Here is a 20,852-nt window from a genome sequence, read left to right as displayed (position 1 = left end):
ATCGCGCCCCCCCCTCCACAGGACCAATCAGAGGCGGCGTAGGCGGAGGGGGGGCGACGCGCGGGGCGGGGCCTACGCAGCCTGCAGGGTGAGCCGAGCGGGTGGCGGAAGGCGGCCGGCTTCGGCAGAGGCGGCGGCGGCGGCTGAGGGACGGCGACGCGGCACGCGGGGCGGCGCGACAGGACGGGCGAGGGCTGCGCGGCTGTCCGCAGCTGCCGCCTCGCCGCAGCCGGGCCGCAGGGCGCCGCAGCGGGTGCGCGGCCTGTGAGGCGGCCGGAGCGGCGTCCTGTCAGGCGGCGAGGGCGCAGCGGACGGCGCCGCGATGATGCCGGTGGGTGCGGGCGGCGGCGGCGGCGGCGCCGCGTTCCCCGGCCCCCGCGCGAGGCGGGCTGGTCAGGGAGGAAGCGGCGGGCGGGCGCGCAGGGCGGGCAGGCCGAGGGGCAGGTGGGGGCGGCGGCTGTCAGCGAGCGGGCGAGCGTGGGCGGGGTCGCGGGACCCGGTGCGCGGCCTCGGCAGAGCTGCGGGCTGCGCGGGGCTGCGGCCGGCGTGTTGGCCACCCCCACCCCACCCCCCGCGCCCGGCGAGCCCCCCGTGCCTCGATTTCCTCTTGGCGATTTGGGAGCCCGTGGCGACGGCACCGGGGTGCGGTGTTCCCACGCTCGGGATCCACGTTTCCCTTTGCACTGGTTGGAACGCACGCCGTGCGTGAATTCAGAGAGCCATCTTAGGAGTCCCCTTGCCCAGGCTTCCCCGTGGGTACATTTGCTCCACCTGGCGTGATGTCCCTGTGACCTGAAGGCTGAGCCGGTTGTGTGTCGCCGGAGCCTTTGTCCTGCTCTCAAGGATGCTTTTGGCCAGGAAGACGCTTTGGGGTTGCCACCCTCCCTGCCTTTTCCTTTACCTGCGACCCAAGGGACGCTGGATGCTGAATTCTCATTTTTTTTTTTTTTAAATACAGGCTTTTTGTGGAGTATGTACGTCGCGATTAATGAAAACCTGAGATGGGTTGTACCCAGTAGGACGTACTGTTTTTTTGAGTGTCTGTTGAGTAAAATTCTCAGACATAAAGTAACACACAATCTTTCTTGTTGCTCGTTTGTTTTTGAAGTGCTGGGGATCAAACCTGAGCTTTACGTGGCTAGGCCAGTACTCTACCACTGAGTTTATATGCCCCCAGATCCACAAAAAAATTTTAAGTCTACGTGAAAGATCACGTTTCAGAGGGAAGGTATAGTCTCTGCATGCTTACTTGAGTACTGTCGTTCTGCTGTGATGCACCCGAGCTCATTAACTTACATACCCCACTTTCAAATAATTTCCTGTTTCTTGATCATCTGTTCTCCCCTTTTTGAACTGATTCCAACCCCTGGTGTTTGTGGAGTTTTAAGATTTGACCTACTTGATCCTTAAATCCTTTGGTGTTAGGCTTGTTTAATTCTAAACATGTTTTTAAACGATTGCCTTGTAATGGAAAGAACATTAAATGAGCATCAGAAGATCTGGGGTCAAATAATTGTTCTGATACTTTTTTAGCAATGTGACCTTTAAAGAGTTGAGGTCTGAGCCTGAAATCACCTCTAAAATAGGGATTTAAAAAAAAAACCAAAACTGTCAGTATTTGAATCGTGATCCCAAAGATCAACCAGGATGTTTTTCAAAAGTTTTAAACAGAATGACATGCCGTATTTTTAATACGGCTTTCAGTTTTCAATTTGTAATTTCAATCTCTTCAAGATATACTTGAGCATTTATTTCCTCCTTTTTCTTAATGGCTGAATGTTGAAAAGGTATTGTGGTATTTTGGAATTTTGAAAGCAGTTTCAGCTAAGACTTGGTAGTTATGGTGATAATGTTTTTACACTATAATATTGAAGATTATGAAATATTTGGCAAGTTTTATCATTGTGCGGTGTTTAATTATAAATGCCCTGTTAGGAGACCTGGATTACTTTTTCCATATGTTAGCTCATTTTTACTTCTATCCAGGTGATTGGAGTTTCCAGTCTATGGTAACATACTATGTTTTTAAGAAGTTTGTTTAGCCCGGGGATTGAGATATTTATTTTAAAAACTCAAGTAGTGTTTTTAAAGCAAATCTTTATGAATTTAACACTGCTTTTGTTTTAAGATACTTTGGGAAGCAGATGGTATTTTTCTTAACCTCTCTTTTGTGTCTTTTACTTTTGTATTTCCTTCTTTATGTCTAAAAATATTACTTGTAGGATTGAGTCCTTCCTTTAACACAGGTGAAGATACTTGTATTTCAATAGAACTTTTAAGAACATACCTTCCTTTCTTGATGCTATCTTACACTATGTATCCAAAGTGGAAATATGATTTTTCTGGCTTTAGTATATATTTGGTGTCTATCATCATGGTGAATCATCAAAGAAAGATTGGTTCTTATTTTGTGCTTATACAAAGCAGCAGGACTGTTAGGTAGAATGTAAAACACATTAGGATCAAATGCAATTTAAAATATCCTACTTAAGGCCGGGCGTGGTGGCACAGGCTTTTAATCCCAGCACTTAGGAGGCAGAGGCAGGTGGATCCCTAGGTGTTTGAGGCCAGCCTGGTCTACAAATCTACAAATCAAGTTCTAGAATAGCTAGGGCTGTTACACAGAGAAACTATGTCTCAACTGCGCCCCCCCCCATAAATGAATAAATAAAATATCCTAGTTATTGTAAAAATTAACAAAGCAAGTATTTCATATCTTTTTGTTAACTGTTTTTTCTGAATTATAAATTTTTAAATTATGTTTATTTGTATGTGTATATGCACAGTATCACCATTAAGTATGCAGTTCAGAAAAGAACTTATAGAAGAAGGTTCTCTCCTTCCACCAAGTGAGTCTCTGGGATCAAACTCAGATTGTCATCCACTGAGCCATGTCACTGGTCACCTGAACTATAATTTTAAAAATCAATCCCTAAAAATTGTCACCAATGTGATGATGGTGAGCTTTTTGTTGTTGTTTTTCAGAGAGAGTTTCTCTGTGTAGCCCTGGCTGTTCTCTGTAGATCAGGCTGTCTTCTAACTCAGATCTGCCTGCCTTTGCCTTCCGAGTGACTTTTTCTTTTTTAACTAAACTTTGTGTGAATCCCTTGAAAGCACACATTTACAACACACTTCGGGTGGACCAGCACATTTCAGGTGTTTACTGTCCCATGCAGATAGATACCAGGTTGGGCAGTGCAGATTTGAACTGGTAAATGTGCAGTGCTGGTCTGTGGTGACTTTTAACTGATCAGCTGCTTTAACACTGCACCGGATCTGAGCTGCTGAAAATTAATGAAGAGTATCTGGCCAAGTTCTCATCTGACAGGTCTTTGTGAAAATCATCTGTCTGCTTATTACATAAACCCAAGACTTTAACCCTGGCACTTGGGAGGTAAAAGCAGAGGCAAGATGATCTCTGTGAGTTCGAGGCCAGCCTGGGCTACTTAGTGAGGTCCAAGACAGCCAGAGCTACATAGAGAGACCCTGTTTCAGAAAATAAAACAAAAAATCTGTTCCTTTCTACTTTTTGTGTGTATGTGGTGGTTTTTGGTGTGATGTGAGGTCTTATCATGTAGCCTTGGCTGGCCTAGAACTCATTATGTAGACCAGGCTGGCCTCAAACTCATAGAAATCCACTTGCCCCTGCCTCCCAAGTGTTGGAACTAAAGATGTACACCACTACACCTGGCAACTTCCTACTTTTAAAGTTAAATTTTGAAATTTTCCCTTATAAAAATAGTATTATGTTCCAGTATCACTAGTCATTTTTTCAGTCAATAAAATACTCTTTAAAAATATTTTGTCTAATATACCCAAAGGACTTTACCTCCTACTACAGAGATATTTACTCATCCATGTTCATTGTTGCTCTATTCATAATAGCCAGAAAATGGAAACAGCCTAGATATCCATCAACTGATTAATGGATAATGAAAATTTACACAATGGACTAATATTTAGCTGTTAAGAAAATTGATATTCTGAAATTTGCAAGTAAATGGATGGAGCTAGAAAAAAAAAACATACCTAAAGAAGTAACCCTGACCCTAAAAGACAAATACTGTATTTTTTCTCTGGTATCCAGATGTTAGCTTTAATCTTTCAATAAGTGTGCTACAATCCACAGAAGTTAGATACCTACGGAGGGAGGAGAGGGTCTCCCAGACAAGGGGGAATAGAATATAGTATTATGGAGAGACATGGGGAAACGAGGAGGATTAAGTAGGGAGAGGGAAGGCAGAAAAGAATAAAGAAGGGAATATGGAGAATGACCACTAACACCAAAGGCCATTTGAAAAGCCACATGGAAACCTGCTATTCTAGAAGCTTCCTAAAAATACAGACACATATGAAAGTAATCTAAATGGACAGTGCTCCAACTAGACATCTTATGCCACCAAGTAAAACCTCCTGTGCCAGGAGCAGGTTACATCTTGTTTAGTTGTTGGCCAAAGGGACCCCATGGAAACCCCCAAACATCACAGGCTATTGCCAAGGCTATTGGTTACTCTCCACAATTTGATGGGAAAGCCCTGTTGCTGAAAACAACACATCTTAGGACATGGAGAAGTTGAGCTGGTGCCTGACTAGAAGCTTTACTCCTATTGACAAGCATTCCTGGTACTGGAAGGTGCTCTACATGCTACTGGAAGAGAAAGGTAATCATCAATATCACCTAGCTACAACCCCTGAGACCTACAACAGTGCCCTGCCTGCAAGACAGACTAGTGCAGCAGTGGCACAAATGTTAGGAGAGTAACCACCTACTAGGCCCATTCCAGGAGATGAAACCCTTACCCGACGCTGGTAAAGTAGCTAAGAGCCTGAGACTAGATAGGTCGCAGGCCTAGGGGAAAATCTACTATTACTCTGTTAAAGGAACAGCAATATAATGACTTCTAATAACATGCTGCTGTATCCATAGATCAGTGCCTCACTCAGTTCACGTCAGAGAAGCTTCTGTTTGCAGTTGGTGGGGATTAACACACAGCGGGACAGTGTGCAGAGCGAGACAGAGACACTAGTGCACTCACTCCTAAATGGGATGTTCTCACCCAACCCTTCCACTCAGGGCTCAGGCATTCATGTGGAAGAGGAGGCAGAAGGAGGTGAGGGGTGGCACCAAGGAATGGGTGTTTCCTGACACAGCAGGGCTGATGCACATACGAAATCACAGAGACTGGCAGCAGACACTAAGACACAAAGTACAAACCAGATGGTCCCAGCACTGAGAGGAGCAAGTGGACACACGGGGCTCTACCCCTAACTAAGAAGCCACTTGCAGTTGATACTCTCTGACAAAGGGACAATCAGATTTTTACCAGTGGAGGGTCACTGGGTTATATCAACCACACTTCAGGGCAGGTCCCACACTCAGTAGTTAGCCAATACAAAACTTGATGGTGTTTTTGTGGACTTTTTTTTTTTTGTCTTAGTGGTCTTTTGCTTGCTTGATTTGGTTTTCATTTTTTTGAGCTAGGTGTGTGTGTGTGTGTGTGTGTGTGTGTGTGTGTGTGTGTGTGTGTGTGTGTGTTTGTTGAAAGAGAAAAGAACGAAGTTGGGTAGATAGGAAGGTGGGAAGGATTGATATGAGAGGAATTGGAGGAGGGGAAAACATGATCAAAATATATTGTATAAAAAATTCTTTTCAATAAAAAAGAAAACGATTTCCTATCCCTGCCCCCAAAAAAAGTTTGCCTAAGAAACTGGAGATAGCCAGGTGGTGGTGGCACATATCTTTAATCCCAGCACTCGGGAGGCAGAGGCAGGTGGATCTCTGTGAGTTCGAGGCCAGCCTGGTCTGCAGAGTGAGATCCAGGACAGGCACCAAAACTACACAGAGAAACCCTACCTCAAAAAACGCAAGAGAGGTGGTGGTGGTGGGGGAGAGACAGAGAGACAGAGAGACAGAGACACACACACAGTGGAGAGATGGCTTATCTGTTAAAAGCACTGGCTTTTCTCTAGAGGACCATGTTTGATCCCCAGAACCCAAGTAGAAGCTCCCAACTGTAACTCTAGTTTCAGGAGATCTAACACTTTTTCCAGATCTCTGTGGTTACCAGGCATGCATGTGGTACACAGACATACATTCAGGCAAATACTCACACACATAAATTAGAAACAACAAAACTTTTTTAATGTTTGCCTAAGGAAAAGGGGATATTTAAAGAATACCCTAATATGCAGTAGGGCTTGATAACATAAAGGCCATATCTACACAACTTGAATAGAAATAAGAATTTTTAGTTAAAAATGGAAGCCTTGTTTAGAGCTTGGAGTAGATGAAAATGGACTTCGTTGTGTTTGTTGAAAGAGTGACATTTGGGAGCTGGTAAAGCTTTTTAAAGGGATGGAATATACCAAGGGAATGCAACTAAAGCTGCTTTTCCCCTTCCAAAAGGAAGCTAACAGGAAATGTTTCAGCTTTGAAGTGTGTTCTGTGTGAGGAGGATGCTTTGGTGGTGATGTTAGCCCTGGGGCTCCTTACCTCTGCTGAACTGTCCCTTCTGACTAGCTGGTTCCATTGAATTTGCTCTAGGAGCCCTTTCAGTGTGCTCACTGTAAGGTATGGGTTATGTTCGTTTGTGGTTATATTTAGCTCTCATTAAACAAACATTTCAAGTTTTCAGTGAATGTTTTTTTTTTCTTCCCAACTATGTAGAACTATTTTAAGATACAGAGAAGGTCTTTCTCCTTGTATACTACCCACTGTCACATAGGTGATAGAACACTGGATGGGAAATATGGGAGACTTGGGTTCTAACTCTCCACTAGGTAATTATGTGACTTTTTGACTTAATAGCTTGTGACCTCAGCTTCTCATCTGTCAAATGACTTGGACTTGGTAATTTCCAAGTATTTGTGATTGGTCTGGTAGTTCATTTAGGGCAGAAACTTTCATGAAGGTGACATTCATTTTGGCCACATCAAAGACCAAGGCATCCTAACTCTTGCATGGCAACCTAGTTTCAAGGAACTCTGTATAATGAGGCAGATAGGGCGAACTCAGATGTGTGTGTGATGCTGTTGTTAATTATTTAGTTGATTGCTCAATAGCTTGACTTTTTACTCTAATGAGTAAATAACACTTAGGACTGGACAGGATGTTTAAAATTCTTGTTCCTTTCAAATAAAATTATACATATAAGATGATTTAAAAATAATGTATTTCTGGACTATTCACAGATACATAAAATGAGAAGCACCACCTCAGTGATCCAAAAATGTTTTGTATAAAAGCCACCAATGCCATTTTTCTGAACACAAAATAATCTTAGGTGGAGAACTCTTCTTCAGGCTCTGTTTCAGCCCAGAAGCTTTGCAACTACAATTCAGTTTGGTGACAGTGCGTTCTCAGCAAATGGTGTTTGTTCTTCTGTGCTCAGGCAATGTGGCAGACTTAGTGCTGATGTCTGTGTGCAGAGAGCTGCGTTTAAGAGGTGAGGAAACTCGGCCAAGTTCTTCAGGCTAATAAGTGGTGAGGCAAGGACTAAAAACAAAGGATCTGACTCAGACAACTCTGCTCCTAGTCTTTGTGCCAGGCACTGAGGAGTTTGCCATGGTCAAAGCATGTTGCCAGAGGTGCTGGTAAATGGAATTTGGCAAAAAGTTTTTTTCCTTTTATGCTTGTGTCAAATGGAGCTTAATGTTAAAAAATCCTAAGGTGAAGTTTCTTATAAGAAGTGATAGTTTTCTCTGCCTTGCATTATGTTTGTGTCTGCTTCCTTTCTTAGCCTCCTGCAGTGGATGACCACATATATGCTTAGTTACTAAGGATTTTAAAGATGATAGGAGCTTAAAATATCACTGGGCTATTATGTTAAAGTTATATAACTGGTTGTCAACATTGCATCTTTGTGTGTGTTTGCCCAGATGGAGAATAGTTTCTCAGCAAAATGTGGTGGGATTTGGGTGCCTTGAAGTGCTGTTGCCATAGTTATTCCACAAACTCTGCTCCTGGGGCCCAAGGACTAGTGTAATCAGGTTCTATTATGACACTTTCTTGGCTTGATTGCCTTGCTTTATTTTGCTGCAAAGATAGCTTTATGACTGTTCTGCGTACTAATTGATAAGCAAAAGCTGCTGCTACTAGAGTTTATAAAATAAAAATGCATGGTGACATCATGAAGAACTATAAAGACATGAAAAATGAGTGGCAGTTTTGTTGGGGTTAATAAATGACATCTGAAATATGAATGTGCACTTCAGTGCAGGGTGCTGTTGGTGTTGTTGGTAAATTTAGAGGAAGTGTTTGATTGGTTGTTTTTTTGAGACAGGGTTTCTTTGTGTAACTACTCCAGCTGTACTGGAACTTGCTCTGTAGACCAGGCTGGCCTCAAACTCACAGAGATCCACCTGCCTCTGCCACCCAAATGCAGGGGTCAGATGTGTACACCACTATGTTCAGTTCCTTTATTCCTAAGTTAAAGATAATAGTAATCTTTAGGGTTGGTAGGATCTTCTAACTTACATAAAAGGTACCTAGTATGTAGTAAATGCTCAGAGGCATTCAGCTTACTGTGGTCCGTGTGTGTTTTTTTGTTATTGTAATTTTTAATTGTGTGTGTGTGTGTGTGTGTGTGTGTGTGTGTGTGTGTATGAGAGAGAGAGAGAGAGAGAGAGAGAGAGAGAGAGAGAGAATATGAAAATATGAGACTATGTGCATGTGGCATTCAGAGGGCAGCTTTCCAGAGTCATTCTTTTCTTCCACTATGGACTCCGGGTATCACACTCAGGTCCTCAGGCTTACACAATGGGTGATTTTACCTGCTGTGCTGGTTAGTTCTTTATCCACTTGACATATGCTAGTGTCGTTTGGGAAAAGGGAACCTCAATTTAAAAGAATGCCTCCGTCAGGTTGGCCTGTAGGCAAGGCAGTAGGGCATTTTCCTAAATATATGATTGGTGTGGGGGGCCTGTGGATGGTGTCAACCCTGAGCAGGTGGTCCTAAGTTGTATAAGAAAGCAGGCTGAGCAAGCCATGGAGAGCAAGCCAGTAAGTAACATTCCTGCGTGATCTTCTGCTTCAGTTCCTGCCTCCAGGTTCCTTCCTTGAGTGCCTACCTTAACTTCCTTCATGATGGACTCTGAACTCTAAGCTGAATTTCATCCCAAGTTGCTTTTGGTTGTGGCATTTTATCATAGCAGTGGAAGCCTGTGAACCATCGTGGTTGTGCAAGTGTTCCTCTTTTTTAGGTGAGAGAGAATATAATTTGCATACCACTTTTAACATGTATAATTCAGTGGTTTTAGAGTATGACAAGGTGACACAGTGTGGCAGCTCTCTCTTTCAGAATATTTTACCTGGTGTGTCTTTGCATTACAGTGAGAATCCCTTATCTGAAATGCTTCGGACCAGAGTTTCAAATTTAGCTTTTATTCAGCTGGATTTTGGAATATTTCCATATATATATAAGACTTGGGAATTGAGCTCAGGTTTAACAAGATTTGTTGTTTTATATGCATCATACCTGTAGACTGAAGGTAATTCTATCTGATATTTTTAACGTACCAGTGTTTCAATAGATCTTTCACGAGTCGGGTATGCAATTTTTCACTTGTGGCTTCATGCTGATGTTCAGTTTTCAGTTTTGGAGCACTTTGGAGTTCAGATTTTTGGATAGGATGCCCAGCTTGTACCTGTTGCAGTTGCAGCCCTAAACATTTGTGTCTGGTTCCCTTCTGCCTCTCAGGAGAGGAGAGCAGGAATAGTTTCATTTTGTTTTCTGTTGTGCCCCTGCCTCATCCAGTGACTCACACATGGTTGGTGTTCAGTGAACGTTTGTTGAATGAAGAAATGACATGCAGAGTGTCATATCACATTGGGAGTGTGTGTGGGTGCCTCTGTGCCTGTAAGAGCAGAGTTTGGGCCTGATTGACTTTCATGAAGTGAAGCAATGCAGTCAGATTTCCATGGTAGAAGGATACATTTTATACTTGATCTCAGTCAAAAGGCTGAGAAACTATAGAGGAGTAGTTCTGGAGCCAGTAGAGGGTAGAAGGTGTGTGGAGAAAGAGAGGAAGAAAGAGACAATGTGCCAAATGAGGGTCTCAGAGGGTAAAGCACTTGCCCCCAAAGCCTGAGGACCTGAGTTTGATCCCTAAGACCTGCGTGGTAGAAGGAGAGGACTAACTTCCCAAGTTGTGCTGTGGCACTCACACACAACCCCTCTCCCATCTACCGTCACAAAAGTAAATAAAATGTAATACCTTATATAAGAAGTTCCTTGAGAAAAAAAAGTAATAAGATCAGTTAAGAGACCAGTTGACTCGGGCATGCCTTGAGGACCAGAGGAGTTCCTAACAGGGTATGAGTCCGAGTGCTCGTGTGAGTGTGTGTGCATGTGTGTGTGGGAAAGGAAGGAAGTACAGTGACTGGAGTTGAGGATAACAGGCTTATTGCTTCAGCAGCTGGGGTTGTCTTTCCTTTAAGACAGAGAATAATCAAAGCAGTAGTGTAAAAGGGTTTTGATTTGGCTCTTTGAGATGCTGGCTAATCCAGGAAGATGTTACTCTTAAATCTGAAGGTCACGTAAATGTATCAGGTAAACAAGTCTCTCATTTTAGATTAAGTATCTTTTCGTGCTGTGTGTTTGGCATAAAGGGTTCCTGCCTGGGCATCTGTACTCCACTTACCTTGTACTTCCTAGTTTACACGGTCAGTTTTTCTTCCTTTTTTTTTTTTTTAATTAAGAATTTTTTTTATTCATTTTACATACCAATCACAGATCCCCCCCTTTCTTCCTCCTGCCCATCCAGCCTCCCTGCCCCAACACACCCCCCCATTCCCTCCTACAAGAAGGTAAGGCCTCCCATGGGGAGTCAGCAGAGCCTGGTCCATTCACTAGAGGCAGGTCTAAGCCCTACCCTCTGCCCCAAGGCTGTATGAGGTGCTCCACCATAGGTAGTGGGCTCCAAAAAGCCAGTTCATGCACCAGGGATGGATCCTGATCCTACTGCCGGGGGCCTCTTAAGCAGATCAAGCTACACGACTGTCTCACCTATGCAGAGGGCCTAGTTCAGTCCCATGGAGACTCCACTGGTGTTGGTCTAAATTTCATGAATTCCCACTATTTTGGTTTGGTTGTCTCTGTAAGTCTCCCCATCATAATCTTGATGCCCCTTGTTCATAGAATCCCTCTTCTCTCTCTTCCACTGGACTCCTGGAGCTCGGTCAGGTGTTTGGCTCTGCATCTCTGCATCTGCTTCTATCAGTTACTGGATGAAGGTTCTGTAATGACAGTTAAGGTATTCACCAACCTGATTACTGGGGTAAGCCAGCTCAGGCACCCTCTCCACTATTGCTAGTAGTCTAAGCTGGGGCTATCCTTGACACGGTCAGTTTCTTGAGATGACTAACCCAAGTTTCCCAGATCATAGCTGGACTGGGGCTTTTTCATCTTGGTATTGAAGCACTTAACAATTCTGTTCATCTTTTCTTATTTTTTTTAAGAGAGGGTATCTCAAGCTAGTTTGGAATATATATATCAGGCTGACCTTGAACTTGAATCCTCTTACCTCATACACTATTTGGAGAAATACTAATATAAAGCCACACAGCATAGTAGTTATCAGCTAGGCTTCAGAGCCACGGTGGCTTCTGATTCTGGCTTTGCCACTCACTTTTCAGAGGCCCTGGATAGGTTATGTAATGTCTTTGTGTCTTATCTTCCTCCTCTTTAGAATGGGTTTAATGACATCATGTTTCCTAAGGTGGCTATGAGGCTTATCAGGTGCTGGAGTATCAATATTCATTATAAGCACTCAGTAAACATTTGCTCTTATGTTTTCTGCTGCAACCAGGAACCATTGTGGAGAAAGGACACAGCTGAGATTCCACTCACAGTATGTTTCTGTTCTTTGTGCTGAGGGACACTAGAATGAAAGTGTAAAATCTACCTGGTTTGATGGAACAGAGAACGTAGTTTCCTTTTGTTAAATTAAAGTTTGTCTTCCTTGTCTAGCATTTCTGTTAGTCAGACCCAACACAAAACCAGAGTAGTGCACCCCACCCGGGTTCTGATAGGAGCTGGTAGATGGCACCTCCCAGACCACCTCTCAGGAAATGCCCCTCCCTCACTGTGCTTTTTACTTCCTTTAGTACAGTGCCTGCCTGGTGTTTATCTCTGGGCACTCCAGGAAAGCAGGGATCTGTTTTCCTTTTCTGTTGCAGTGTCCTTAGTGCTGAGGACATTGCAGGCCCCCAGTGGCGTTCAGTAAGTTCTTGTTTACTGAATGAGCTGAACAGCTTTTGGATGCATTAATTACATGCTGAGTCTGGCCCTGCTTGAAGTGAGCTCATCGTGTAGGATGTAAACAAAAATGCCATTTGAAAGATTCAAGCATCAAAGTAGCAACTGGAGCAATTGGCAACAACTATTTCTGGGACCTTCGGTGTTGACATGAGGAGTTCTAGAAGGATGAGGAAAGAAGATGGAGGTGGTGGAGCAGGGTTGTCAGGATCCTGAGGAAAAACCAGTAAAGGATCTTTTAAACACTATATATATAAAATTGTAGTAATATACAAGCTACCATTTGATTGTCCACTTCAGTGACAGTGAATGTGTTCATTGTTCAACAGTTCATTGTTCACCACTGCCCATCCAGAAAACCTTATCTTTTCAAACTAAAACTACTGTTGCAGGGCTTTTAAGCTGAACTGAGGGTTTCCCAATTAAAGCTGTATGACTGGAGTTGGAGAAAGGAGTCTCTTGTAGTGAGACAGAGTAGGATCCCTGAGCCATCAACATGGTTGTCAAATCCCAGGAATCTTCATAGGGTTTTCATTCCTTTGTGCCACACCACTCCACTTTACCTAGCTTCTCAGGCTTGGCTGCTGCAACAAGGGAGCCAGAGACAGACATTTGCAGGCCTCCATCTCAGCCTGGAAGTCATACTATGGCTTCAGCACGCTGGGAGGCTGTAATCTGAGGTCTAAGGGGCAGCCTGACTTGTTAGTACCTGAGGCATGATTACAGATCACACAGGGTGTACTTAAAGCTCCTTATGATGCCTGAGTCATCAGAAGAGTAAACCTTGTCAGTGATGTCTACCGCTGGTGCATTTTAGATTACTGTGTGCCGTGGCACACGATGGAGCTACAAGTATAATTTTACAGTGTCCAGGAGCTGAACAGAAATGTAAAAAGATTCGGTGAAATTAACCCATTATATCCAAAGCATTTCAACGTGTAGTCTTAAAGTGTTAGTGATATATTACATTCTTAGACTGAGTCTTAAATTCCAAAATATTTTTTACACATAAAACCCATCTCAATTCATGTTAACCACGTTTTTAAGTTCCCAGTGGCCATATGTGGTTAGTGGCTATCAGCTGGTCAGTGTGGTTTCAGATTGTGGTTCAAGTAAAAGGGCCAAAGCCCTAACTGTACAGAAAATGCTACCAGTCCTATAGCTGAATTCCTCAAGGATTGGATGAGAAAGTTTTTTGTTTGTTTGTTTTAAGACAGGGCCTCTTTATGTTGCCTTGGCTGGCCTGGAACTTGCTATATAGACTAGGCTAGCTTCGAACTCACAGTGCTCCACCTTCCTCTGCTTCCTGAGTGCTGGGATTAAAGGTATATACCACTATGGTGGGTCTGGAAGAGCTTTTATTATAGTTGTTTTCAGTTGCTAACATCTGCGTTGACATTTGTAGGCTGTTAATCAGGATAGTGCAGTAATGAGAGAACATAGAATGGAGGGGGGGGGAAGACTCTCATTTCCTAGCAGTGTGATCTTGGGTGAATTAATTTCCTTGTGTCAATTTCCTCATACACCGTAGTACTAACCTTGTTGTGTTTAGGGAGGATTAAGTGAGCTGCTGCTGTGTGAAGAACCCACAAGATCTGGCATATGACAAGTGCTACAGGCATGCTCCAGAATGCTTAATGGTTTTGAGTCAGTTCATTTCAGAGACATTTTTGCTTTAGAGATTGCTTTAGATAAGGACTTACAAGACAAGTTTTCACAGGTGAAGAAAATGTTACATTATCCTTTTGTAAGGACTCTTTTTAATTGGTGTCTTTGGGTAACTAATTTTCTTGTTTGCTACAACATTTGAGTCTATCCAGCAACTAGGAATAGCATAATTAATGATTAAATGATTTAGGATCTAATTAAGGTATAGGAAAAGTTTGAAGGGATAATTTAATCAACATTTTAATTGCCAGTACTGTTATAATTAAGCTACTCTTTCTCTCTGAAATACTTTATTAGCCCTACTGTGTCTGGGGAGACGTCCTAGTTCTAATATTTTTCAGTGTATTCTAACACACTGGATTATTTTGAGTTTTACTTTCTATTCTTTGTAAATTATGAGAGAATGGTAGAAATAAAATCAGAGTGTAAAAGGATGACCATTTAGCAGGAAGACTAGAGAGGAGGTCCTGAATTATTGTGCAGAGTGAGACAGGTGGGGTGGACAACCATGGCATGGTGTGGCTGCTTGTCTGGTCAGTTTGTCCAGACTGCTGTGCTTAACAGGGCCATCTTGGCAGACTCCTTGCCGCCTGGCGCTGCTGTTTGCTCTTTTCTCTGTCAACTGGAGCACTGCCTGTCCAATCCCCCATTCCTGCCCATGGCTAACTCCTTTCCTGCCCAGCCTACTTGTTGCTTCCTATGGGAAGTCCTTCCTGATCCTGGAGTCGGGAGCAGGGCTCCTTCCCATGGGATGTCACGGCACTTGGCAGCTCCACATTATAGTTCTCTGTTCTCTTAGGTCTCAGATTCAGTGAGGAACTAAGACTTGGGCCAGCCTTACTGACCTTATATGTCCAGAAGCTGGCTGAGGGCCAGGCTGAACTCAGTAAAACTTTCCTAAATGAATAGAGAGTGATCCTGAAAATGCACCCAATTTATGTTATATACAAAGTAGCAGTTTGTTTTGTGTGGGTTATGGTTTCCTGTCTGTTGTACTGCAGGCCCTGCTATGATGTGACAAGAAAACAAACTTGAGAGCGGAATTTTAATCTTTTTATATGGATTGTTTGCCTGTAGAAATCAACACAATTCAAATATCCTAGGTACTAGAGAAAAGCTTATGGTTCAGTTAGTTTCCTGTCCTTTTGGAGAATTGCCAGGATAGATATCTATGCCTATGTGAGTAACTTGGAGTGGAGAGTGGGACTTTTAAAAATAACAATAGGGGCTGGAGAGATGATGAGCTCATTTCCTGGGGAAGTAACTCCCTCTTTTGGCTTCTTTGAGTACTGGGAATGTACATGATGCTCAGACATATCTTCAGGTCAAACATTCATATGTTTTATATATATATATATATATATATATATATATATATATATATATATATATTAAAAGTAGTAGTAGCAGCTAAGTGTAGTGCTGCACACTTTTAATTCCAGCATTAAGGAGGCAGAATTAAAAGTATCTTTGTGAGTTCAAGGCCACCCTAGTCTACATAGTGAGTTCCATACCAGCCATGGCTACAAGTGAGACCCTGTCTTTAAAAAAATAAAAAGTAGCAATAGTAGCTGCTCATGTTTTATTTTAAAATTACTTTTTAAAAGATTTATTTGTGTATGTGGGGGGTTGGGGTGATGTGTATATGGTGCCCATGACGTCTAGAAAGCATTGGATCCCCTGGAGTTGGAATTACAGGTGGTAATGAGAACTGCCCAACATGAGTGCTAAGAATCAAACTCAGGTCTTCTGTAAGAACAGCAAATACTCTCTAATTGATGAGCATTCTCTCCAGCTCGTGTTTTTAATGTTCAAGTCAAAAGAAATTACATTCCATGACTAAACTGAATGACAAAATGATCTTTTCTGTATTGCCAACTTTTTTTTTTTATGTGACAACTAATTGTTAATTTCAAGAATTTGTTCCTGCTGGGTGGTGGTGGTGCACGACTTTAATCCCAGCACTTGGGAAGCAGAGGCAAGTGGATCTCTGAGTTTGAAGCCATCCTAGTCTACAGAGTGAGTTCCAGGACAGCCAGTGCTGCATAGTGAGATGCTGTCTCAAAACAAAACGAAACAGTATAAGAAGATTTGCTGATGAGACTTCTCTTGAGGTGGGGGTCTCAGGCTACATTACATTGGTCCTAATGTCTCGGAAGGCCCATCGACCCTTCCCTGGTCATGTCCAAGGCAGTTACATGCTAGGTGTTGGATCTGTATTCTCCAGAGATACGTTTATGTGTTAACTATTTCACAAGGTGTTGAGAAGGGTGTGAATGGCCCAGTAGGGAAGATAAATATAGTAACCCCAAAATGGTGTGCACACTTTTTCTGTGTGCTCACATAGTAGTAGGTACTAGTACTTGAAGACACTGTTGCCTTGAGTGTTTTCAGTCTTGCAGTAGAATTATGCAAAACACATGCATAGGAGTATTTGAGAATGCAGTCTTGAGAATCAGGTAATCCTGGTTCCAGATTACCTGGCTGTGCCACTTACTAGCCATGCGACCTTTAGGCAAGTTATATAACCTTCTGGAACCTATTTCCTCATTTGTAAAGTAAAGTAATAGTGCCTGTGTCAATAAATTACGGCATGGTCATACAGAGAAAAAATAAATACCCTAAAACAAAATTTAGTTGTGTGTATTCCCATGGGAGCATGCCCAAAGTGTATCATTAGCTAAGTATTAAACATTCTACTTACTGTGCCCTTGTTATTAAAATACAGAGAAACTTTTGTGGTCCAAAAAAAGGTCTAAAAATAGATACTGGTTGTGAAGTGTAAGTCAGTAGGAATTTCATTTCCTCTTTGTCACTTTCAAAAATTTTTTTTGTTGTCATTTAAAATTAGTATGTTTTTCTATTTTAATTTTTAATGATTTGTTTTTATTTTTATGTACATTGATATTTTTAGCTTGCATGTATGTCTGTGTGAGGGTGTCAGACACCCTGGAACTGGAGCTATAGACAGCTGTGAGCTGCCATGTGGGTGCTGGGAATTAAACCCAGGTCCTCTGGAAGAGTAGCCAGTACTCTTAACCACTGAGCCATCTCTCCAAGCCCTAAAATTAGTATACTTTTCATTATTGATCGATCATTTACATACTTGTTTGTATGTCTGCAGATTAAAACAGGGTCTTGTACATGCTAGGCAACTACTCTACCACTGAGCTAAACCCCAGTCTTGGTTTTGAGAAAGTGTCTCAATATATAGCTCAGGTAGCCTCAAATCCATGATCTTTTACCTTAGCCTCTTGAATGTTGAGATTATAAGTATATACTACCACAGCTGGCTAATTGAAAAGAAAAGAAAATCTTTGATCTCGAACTTCCGCCAGGGCTGAAACATTCTATGTGGACAGTGCTCGGCAGTGGATCTGACACCAGGACACCAGTAGACCAGTGTTAGTACAAGTTACTGTTGGAGATAGCAGCTGGGGTCGAATGTCCTTGACTCTTTGGTCCTTGACAGCAGAAATGGGTGTTGGTGATGAATTTCTTAGGTCAGCTGGTTTCCTAAGTGTAGGATCTTAGTTATCAGGTGGGGACTAAGAGTCTGTGAGCCTTAGCTGACTTCAGGTGAAGTAGGCCAGATGTAGATCTGAGCTCAGCTGAGTGTGCATTTTCCTCCACTAAAAAAAGGGTTGATGAGCCAGACAGTGTTTGCACACACCTTTAATCCCAGCACTCAGAGGTAGAGGCAGGTGGATCTCTGTGAGTTCAAGGCCAGCCTGGTCTTAGAGCAAGTTCCAGCACAACCAGAGCTACACAGAGAGAAAAACCCTGTCTTGGAAAAAAAAAAAAGTGTGTGTGTGACTGGGAGGGGGCAGGGTTGATGTGACCTACCTCATTTACTTGGATGTCATAAATAGTGCCTTGTTCCTTTTACATTAAGGAAGGCTGGGAGAGGGTTAATTTTTTAAATTTTATTTATTATGTGTATGAGAGTGTGGGCATGAAAGGTCAGAGAGTAATTTTAAGGAGCCAGTTATCTCTTTTCACTGTGGGATTTGGGGATCAAACTCAAGTTGTCAGACTTGTGTAGTGTGCACTTTTACAGCTGAGCCATTTCACTAGCCCAACTTAAATTTCAATTCATGTCTGACTTTTAAAGGATTGGTAGGGCAATGTCCCAGCTATTTTAGTGGCCAGAGTTTGTTGTTAGGTATAGAAATTAAAAGGGGGAAAAAAGAAGTTAAAAGGGGGAATGATTTGAGGAATGCCCTGGGAAGAGCATGGAATTGGGTCTTGCTTTATAGCCCAGGGTGGCCTTTAATTTTTTTTTTTTTGAGACAGGGTTTCTCTATGTAGCCCAGGATATTCTGAAACTCACTCTGTAGACCAGGCTGGCCTCGAACTCACAGAGATCCACCTGCCTCTGCCTCCCAGGTGCTGGGATTTAAGCCATGCCCCACTGCTGCCCAGCTGCCTTTAATATGTGTATGGGTATTTGCCTGCATGTACAACTTGCACATAATGACTAGAGGCCAGAAGAGAGTGCCGGATCCTTCAGAACTGGAAAAAAGACAGCTGTGACCTGTTGGGAATTAAACCTAGGTCTTTTGGAGGAGCAGTCAGTGTTCCTAACCTCTGAGCCACCTGCCCCCCTTTTCTTTTCTTTCTTTTTTATCTTTTAATTAGTTTAATTTTTAATTTTGAGACGAGATCACTGTGTGGCCTGGAACTCTCAAGAGACCTGCCATGCCTCCCTAGTGCTGGGATTACAGGTGTGTGCCACCAGGCCCATACTGACAGGCTATTATCTGTCAGGCTTTGTGCTAGATGTTTCCTAGACTTGGCATTTAAAAATTAAGCAATTGAAGTCTCTAAATGTAGAAAGGAGACAGCTTGTGTGCCAAGAATCAAGGCACCTAGATTATAGTCTTGGTTTATTACTGACAAGTTTATTACTCTCTGGGCTGTTTTCTGTTCCCTCATCCTTAACCTAGGAGAGGGTGTTGGTTAGATTGTTCCTAGTCTGGCTCTGAGATTTGGTGGCTTACCTAAGTGTTTAAATTCTTCAAGTATTTCTTTGTTGATTTGAACACCTTTAAAAGTATTAAGAAGGAATTAATCATTTACTTGATCACTAACTCAAATTAGCAACAAAAAAATTGTTTCTTCTTTCACACACATACAAACATTAGTTTTTTAAAAAAACCCGAAGCATAGCAGGGCTAATCCCAACACTCAGGAGGAGAGGTGGGCGGATCTCTGTGAGTTCGAGGCCAGCCTGGGCTACACAGCCAAAGCTACACAGAGAAAATCTCTCAAAAAAAAAAATAAAACAAAACAAAACCGAAAAGAAAGAAATTAAAGCATCTAATTTGCTCCTTAAAAATGTATGTTTTCTTTTAATGGATTTAGAATAAGGGCTACCTTTTCCTTTTGTGTTAGAATATGGATCCTCATGAGAACACCCTGAGTGCTAAGCCAATAATAGCACATGAACTGTTTTTGAGCCCAGAGGAGACAGAAAACTATTCTGTGCTGTAGAAAAAGCTAAGACAGAGAGAAAGGTGGTCTGCCCTCAGTCTGTTCCACTCTATAGAAACAGCAGAGGCTTTCACAGTGGGCCCCAGGACTTCCCTGGGGTTATTGAACTGAGGAGTGGCTTGACCTTGGGCTGGTGAGAACCGAAGGGCGTTTTTACAGTTGCTGTGCTTGCTTCTCTGGCCTTCCCGGTAGTGGGGCTGACGCAGGGTTTGCTGCCCTCTCCCCCTCCCTTCCCTAGTTGTTAAACTCCATACTGCTGGCAGGTAAAGGGCTAGTCAGAGCCTGGAAGCAATTGGCTTCAAGGAAGCAAGTGCAGCCTTTCTGAGCTGTTACAGTTAGCTGTGGTGCCTAAAATGAGCATTGAGCCATCATAAAAATGTTCTCAGAGTTCTCTTTGTGAAGTAATAATAATTTTAAATTTAGTTATTCTCAGCTGGGCGGTGGTGGCGCATGCCTTTAATCCCAGCACTCGGGAGGCAGAGGCAGGCGGATCTCTGTGAGTTCGAGGCCAGCCTGGGTTACCAAGTGAGTTCCAGGAAAGGTGCAAAGCTACACAGAGAAACCCTGTCTCGAAAAACAAAAAACAAAACAAACAAACAAAAATGTAGTTATTCTCTTTCAGTGTGTGACACAAATGCACGCACACATTTTCACGTTACAGTATATATGTGTAGATCAAAGGACAACTTGAAGGTATCAGTTCTCTCTTACCATCTGGGTCCTGGGGATGGAGTTCAGGCCCTCAGGCTTGGTGGCAAGCACCTTTATCTGTTGAGCAGCAAAATAACTCTTGTGGGTAACTCATTTTTGACAACTCCACAGAGTTGTACACACACACACACACACACACACACACACACACACACAGCCTCTCTCGTGGGCACACTTGTGCACATGGTACTTGAGTGCTACCCCACACACATCATATATACAAACAATAATAAATAAATAATTTTTAATAGATTTCCTGGAAGGGCACTGGATGGAAAGCCAAACAGCATGGTGTTCAGTTGGGGCAAGAAAGGGACAGCTCTAGGGACCTTGGCAGCAGGGGTATTAAGGCCCTCTTTCTATAGTGTGTCCCTCTTTTCTTGTAATCCACATCTATCCAGTTAGCAAAGTTGTCAGAGCTGCCATCCCAGCCTCCCCAGCTTCTTTCTCTTGTGGCATCTCTGGCATTCTTCTTGGACTCTTACACTAGTTCATTCCTCAGGGGGGTTTGTATCTGTGCTGGTTCTAAATAGGTCTATTCTCAGCCAAGCAGCCAGAATGAGCTGGGAAATGTATGTCAATATGTGCTGCTCTTAGAATCCTTCTGCGCTTCCCATCAGCCTCTTAGGAAAAGCCTGGCACGTGTCTTACTGCTCATCTCCTACTCTCCTCTTGGTTTTCTGCTCCAGCAAACCTGGACTCCTTAGAGAATCTTACTCT

General features: G+C 42.9%; 1 protein-coding gene across 5 annotated transcripts in view; it reads left to right on the top strand.

Moving 5' to 3' along the window:
• Positions 1–20,852, top strand: part of Ppp1r13b (protein phosphatase 1 regulatory subunit 13B) — a 91,340-nt gene that overhangs the window by 897 nt on the left and 69,591 nt on the right. Inside the window, exon 1 of one of the 5 annotated variants that reach the window (XM_076551469.1) lies at positions 181–331. The exons of 3 other annotated variants lie outside the window; for them this stretch is intronic. In XM_076551469.1, the coding sequence (XP_076407584.1) occupies positions 323–331 (9 nt within the window). In that variant the 5' untranslated portion in view covers positions 181–322. Of the gene's footprint in view, positions 1–180; positions 332–20,852 lie in introns of those variants that run through there. One more of the 5 variants, XM_076551468.1, reaches the window with a different exon arrangement.

Source organism: Peromyscus maniculatus, chromosome 14, assembly GCF_049852395.1.
Source record: "Peromyscus maniculatus bairdii isolate BWxNUB_F1_BW_parent chromosome 14, HU_Pman_BW_mat_3.1, whole genome shotgun sequence".
Classification (NCBI taxonomy): Eukaryota; Metazoa; Chordata; class Mammalia; order Rodentia; family Cricetidae; genus Peromyscus; species Peromyscus maniculatus.
This window is presented reverse-complemented; position numbering and strand designations above follow the sequence as displayed.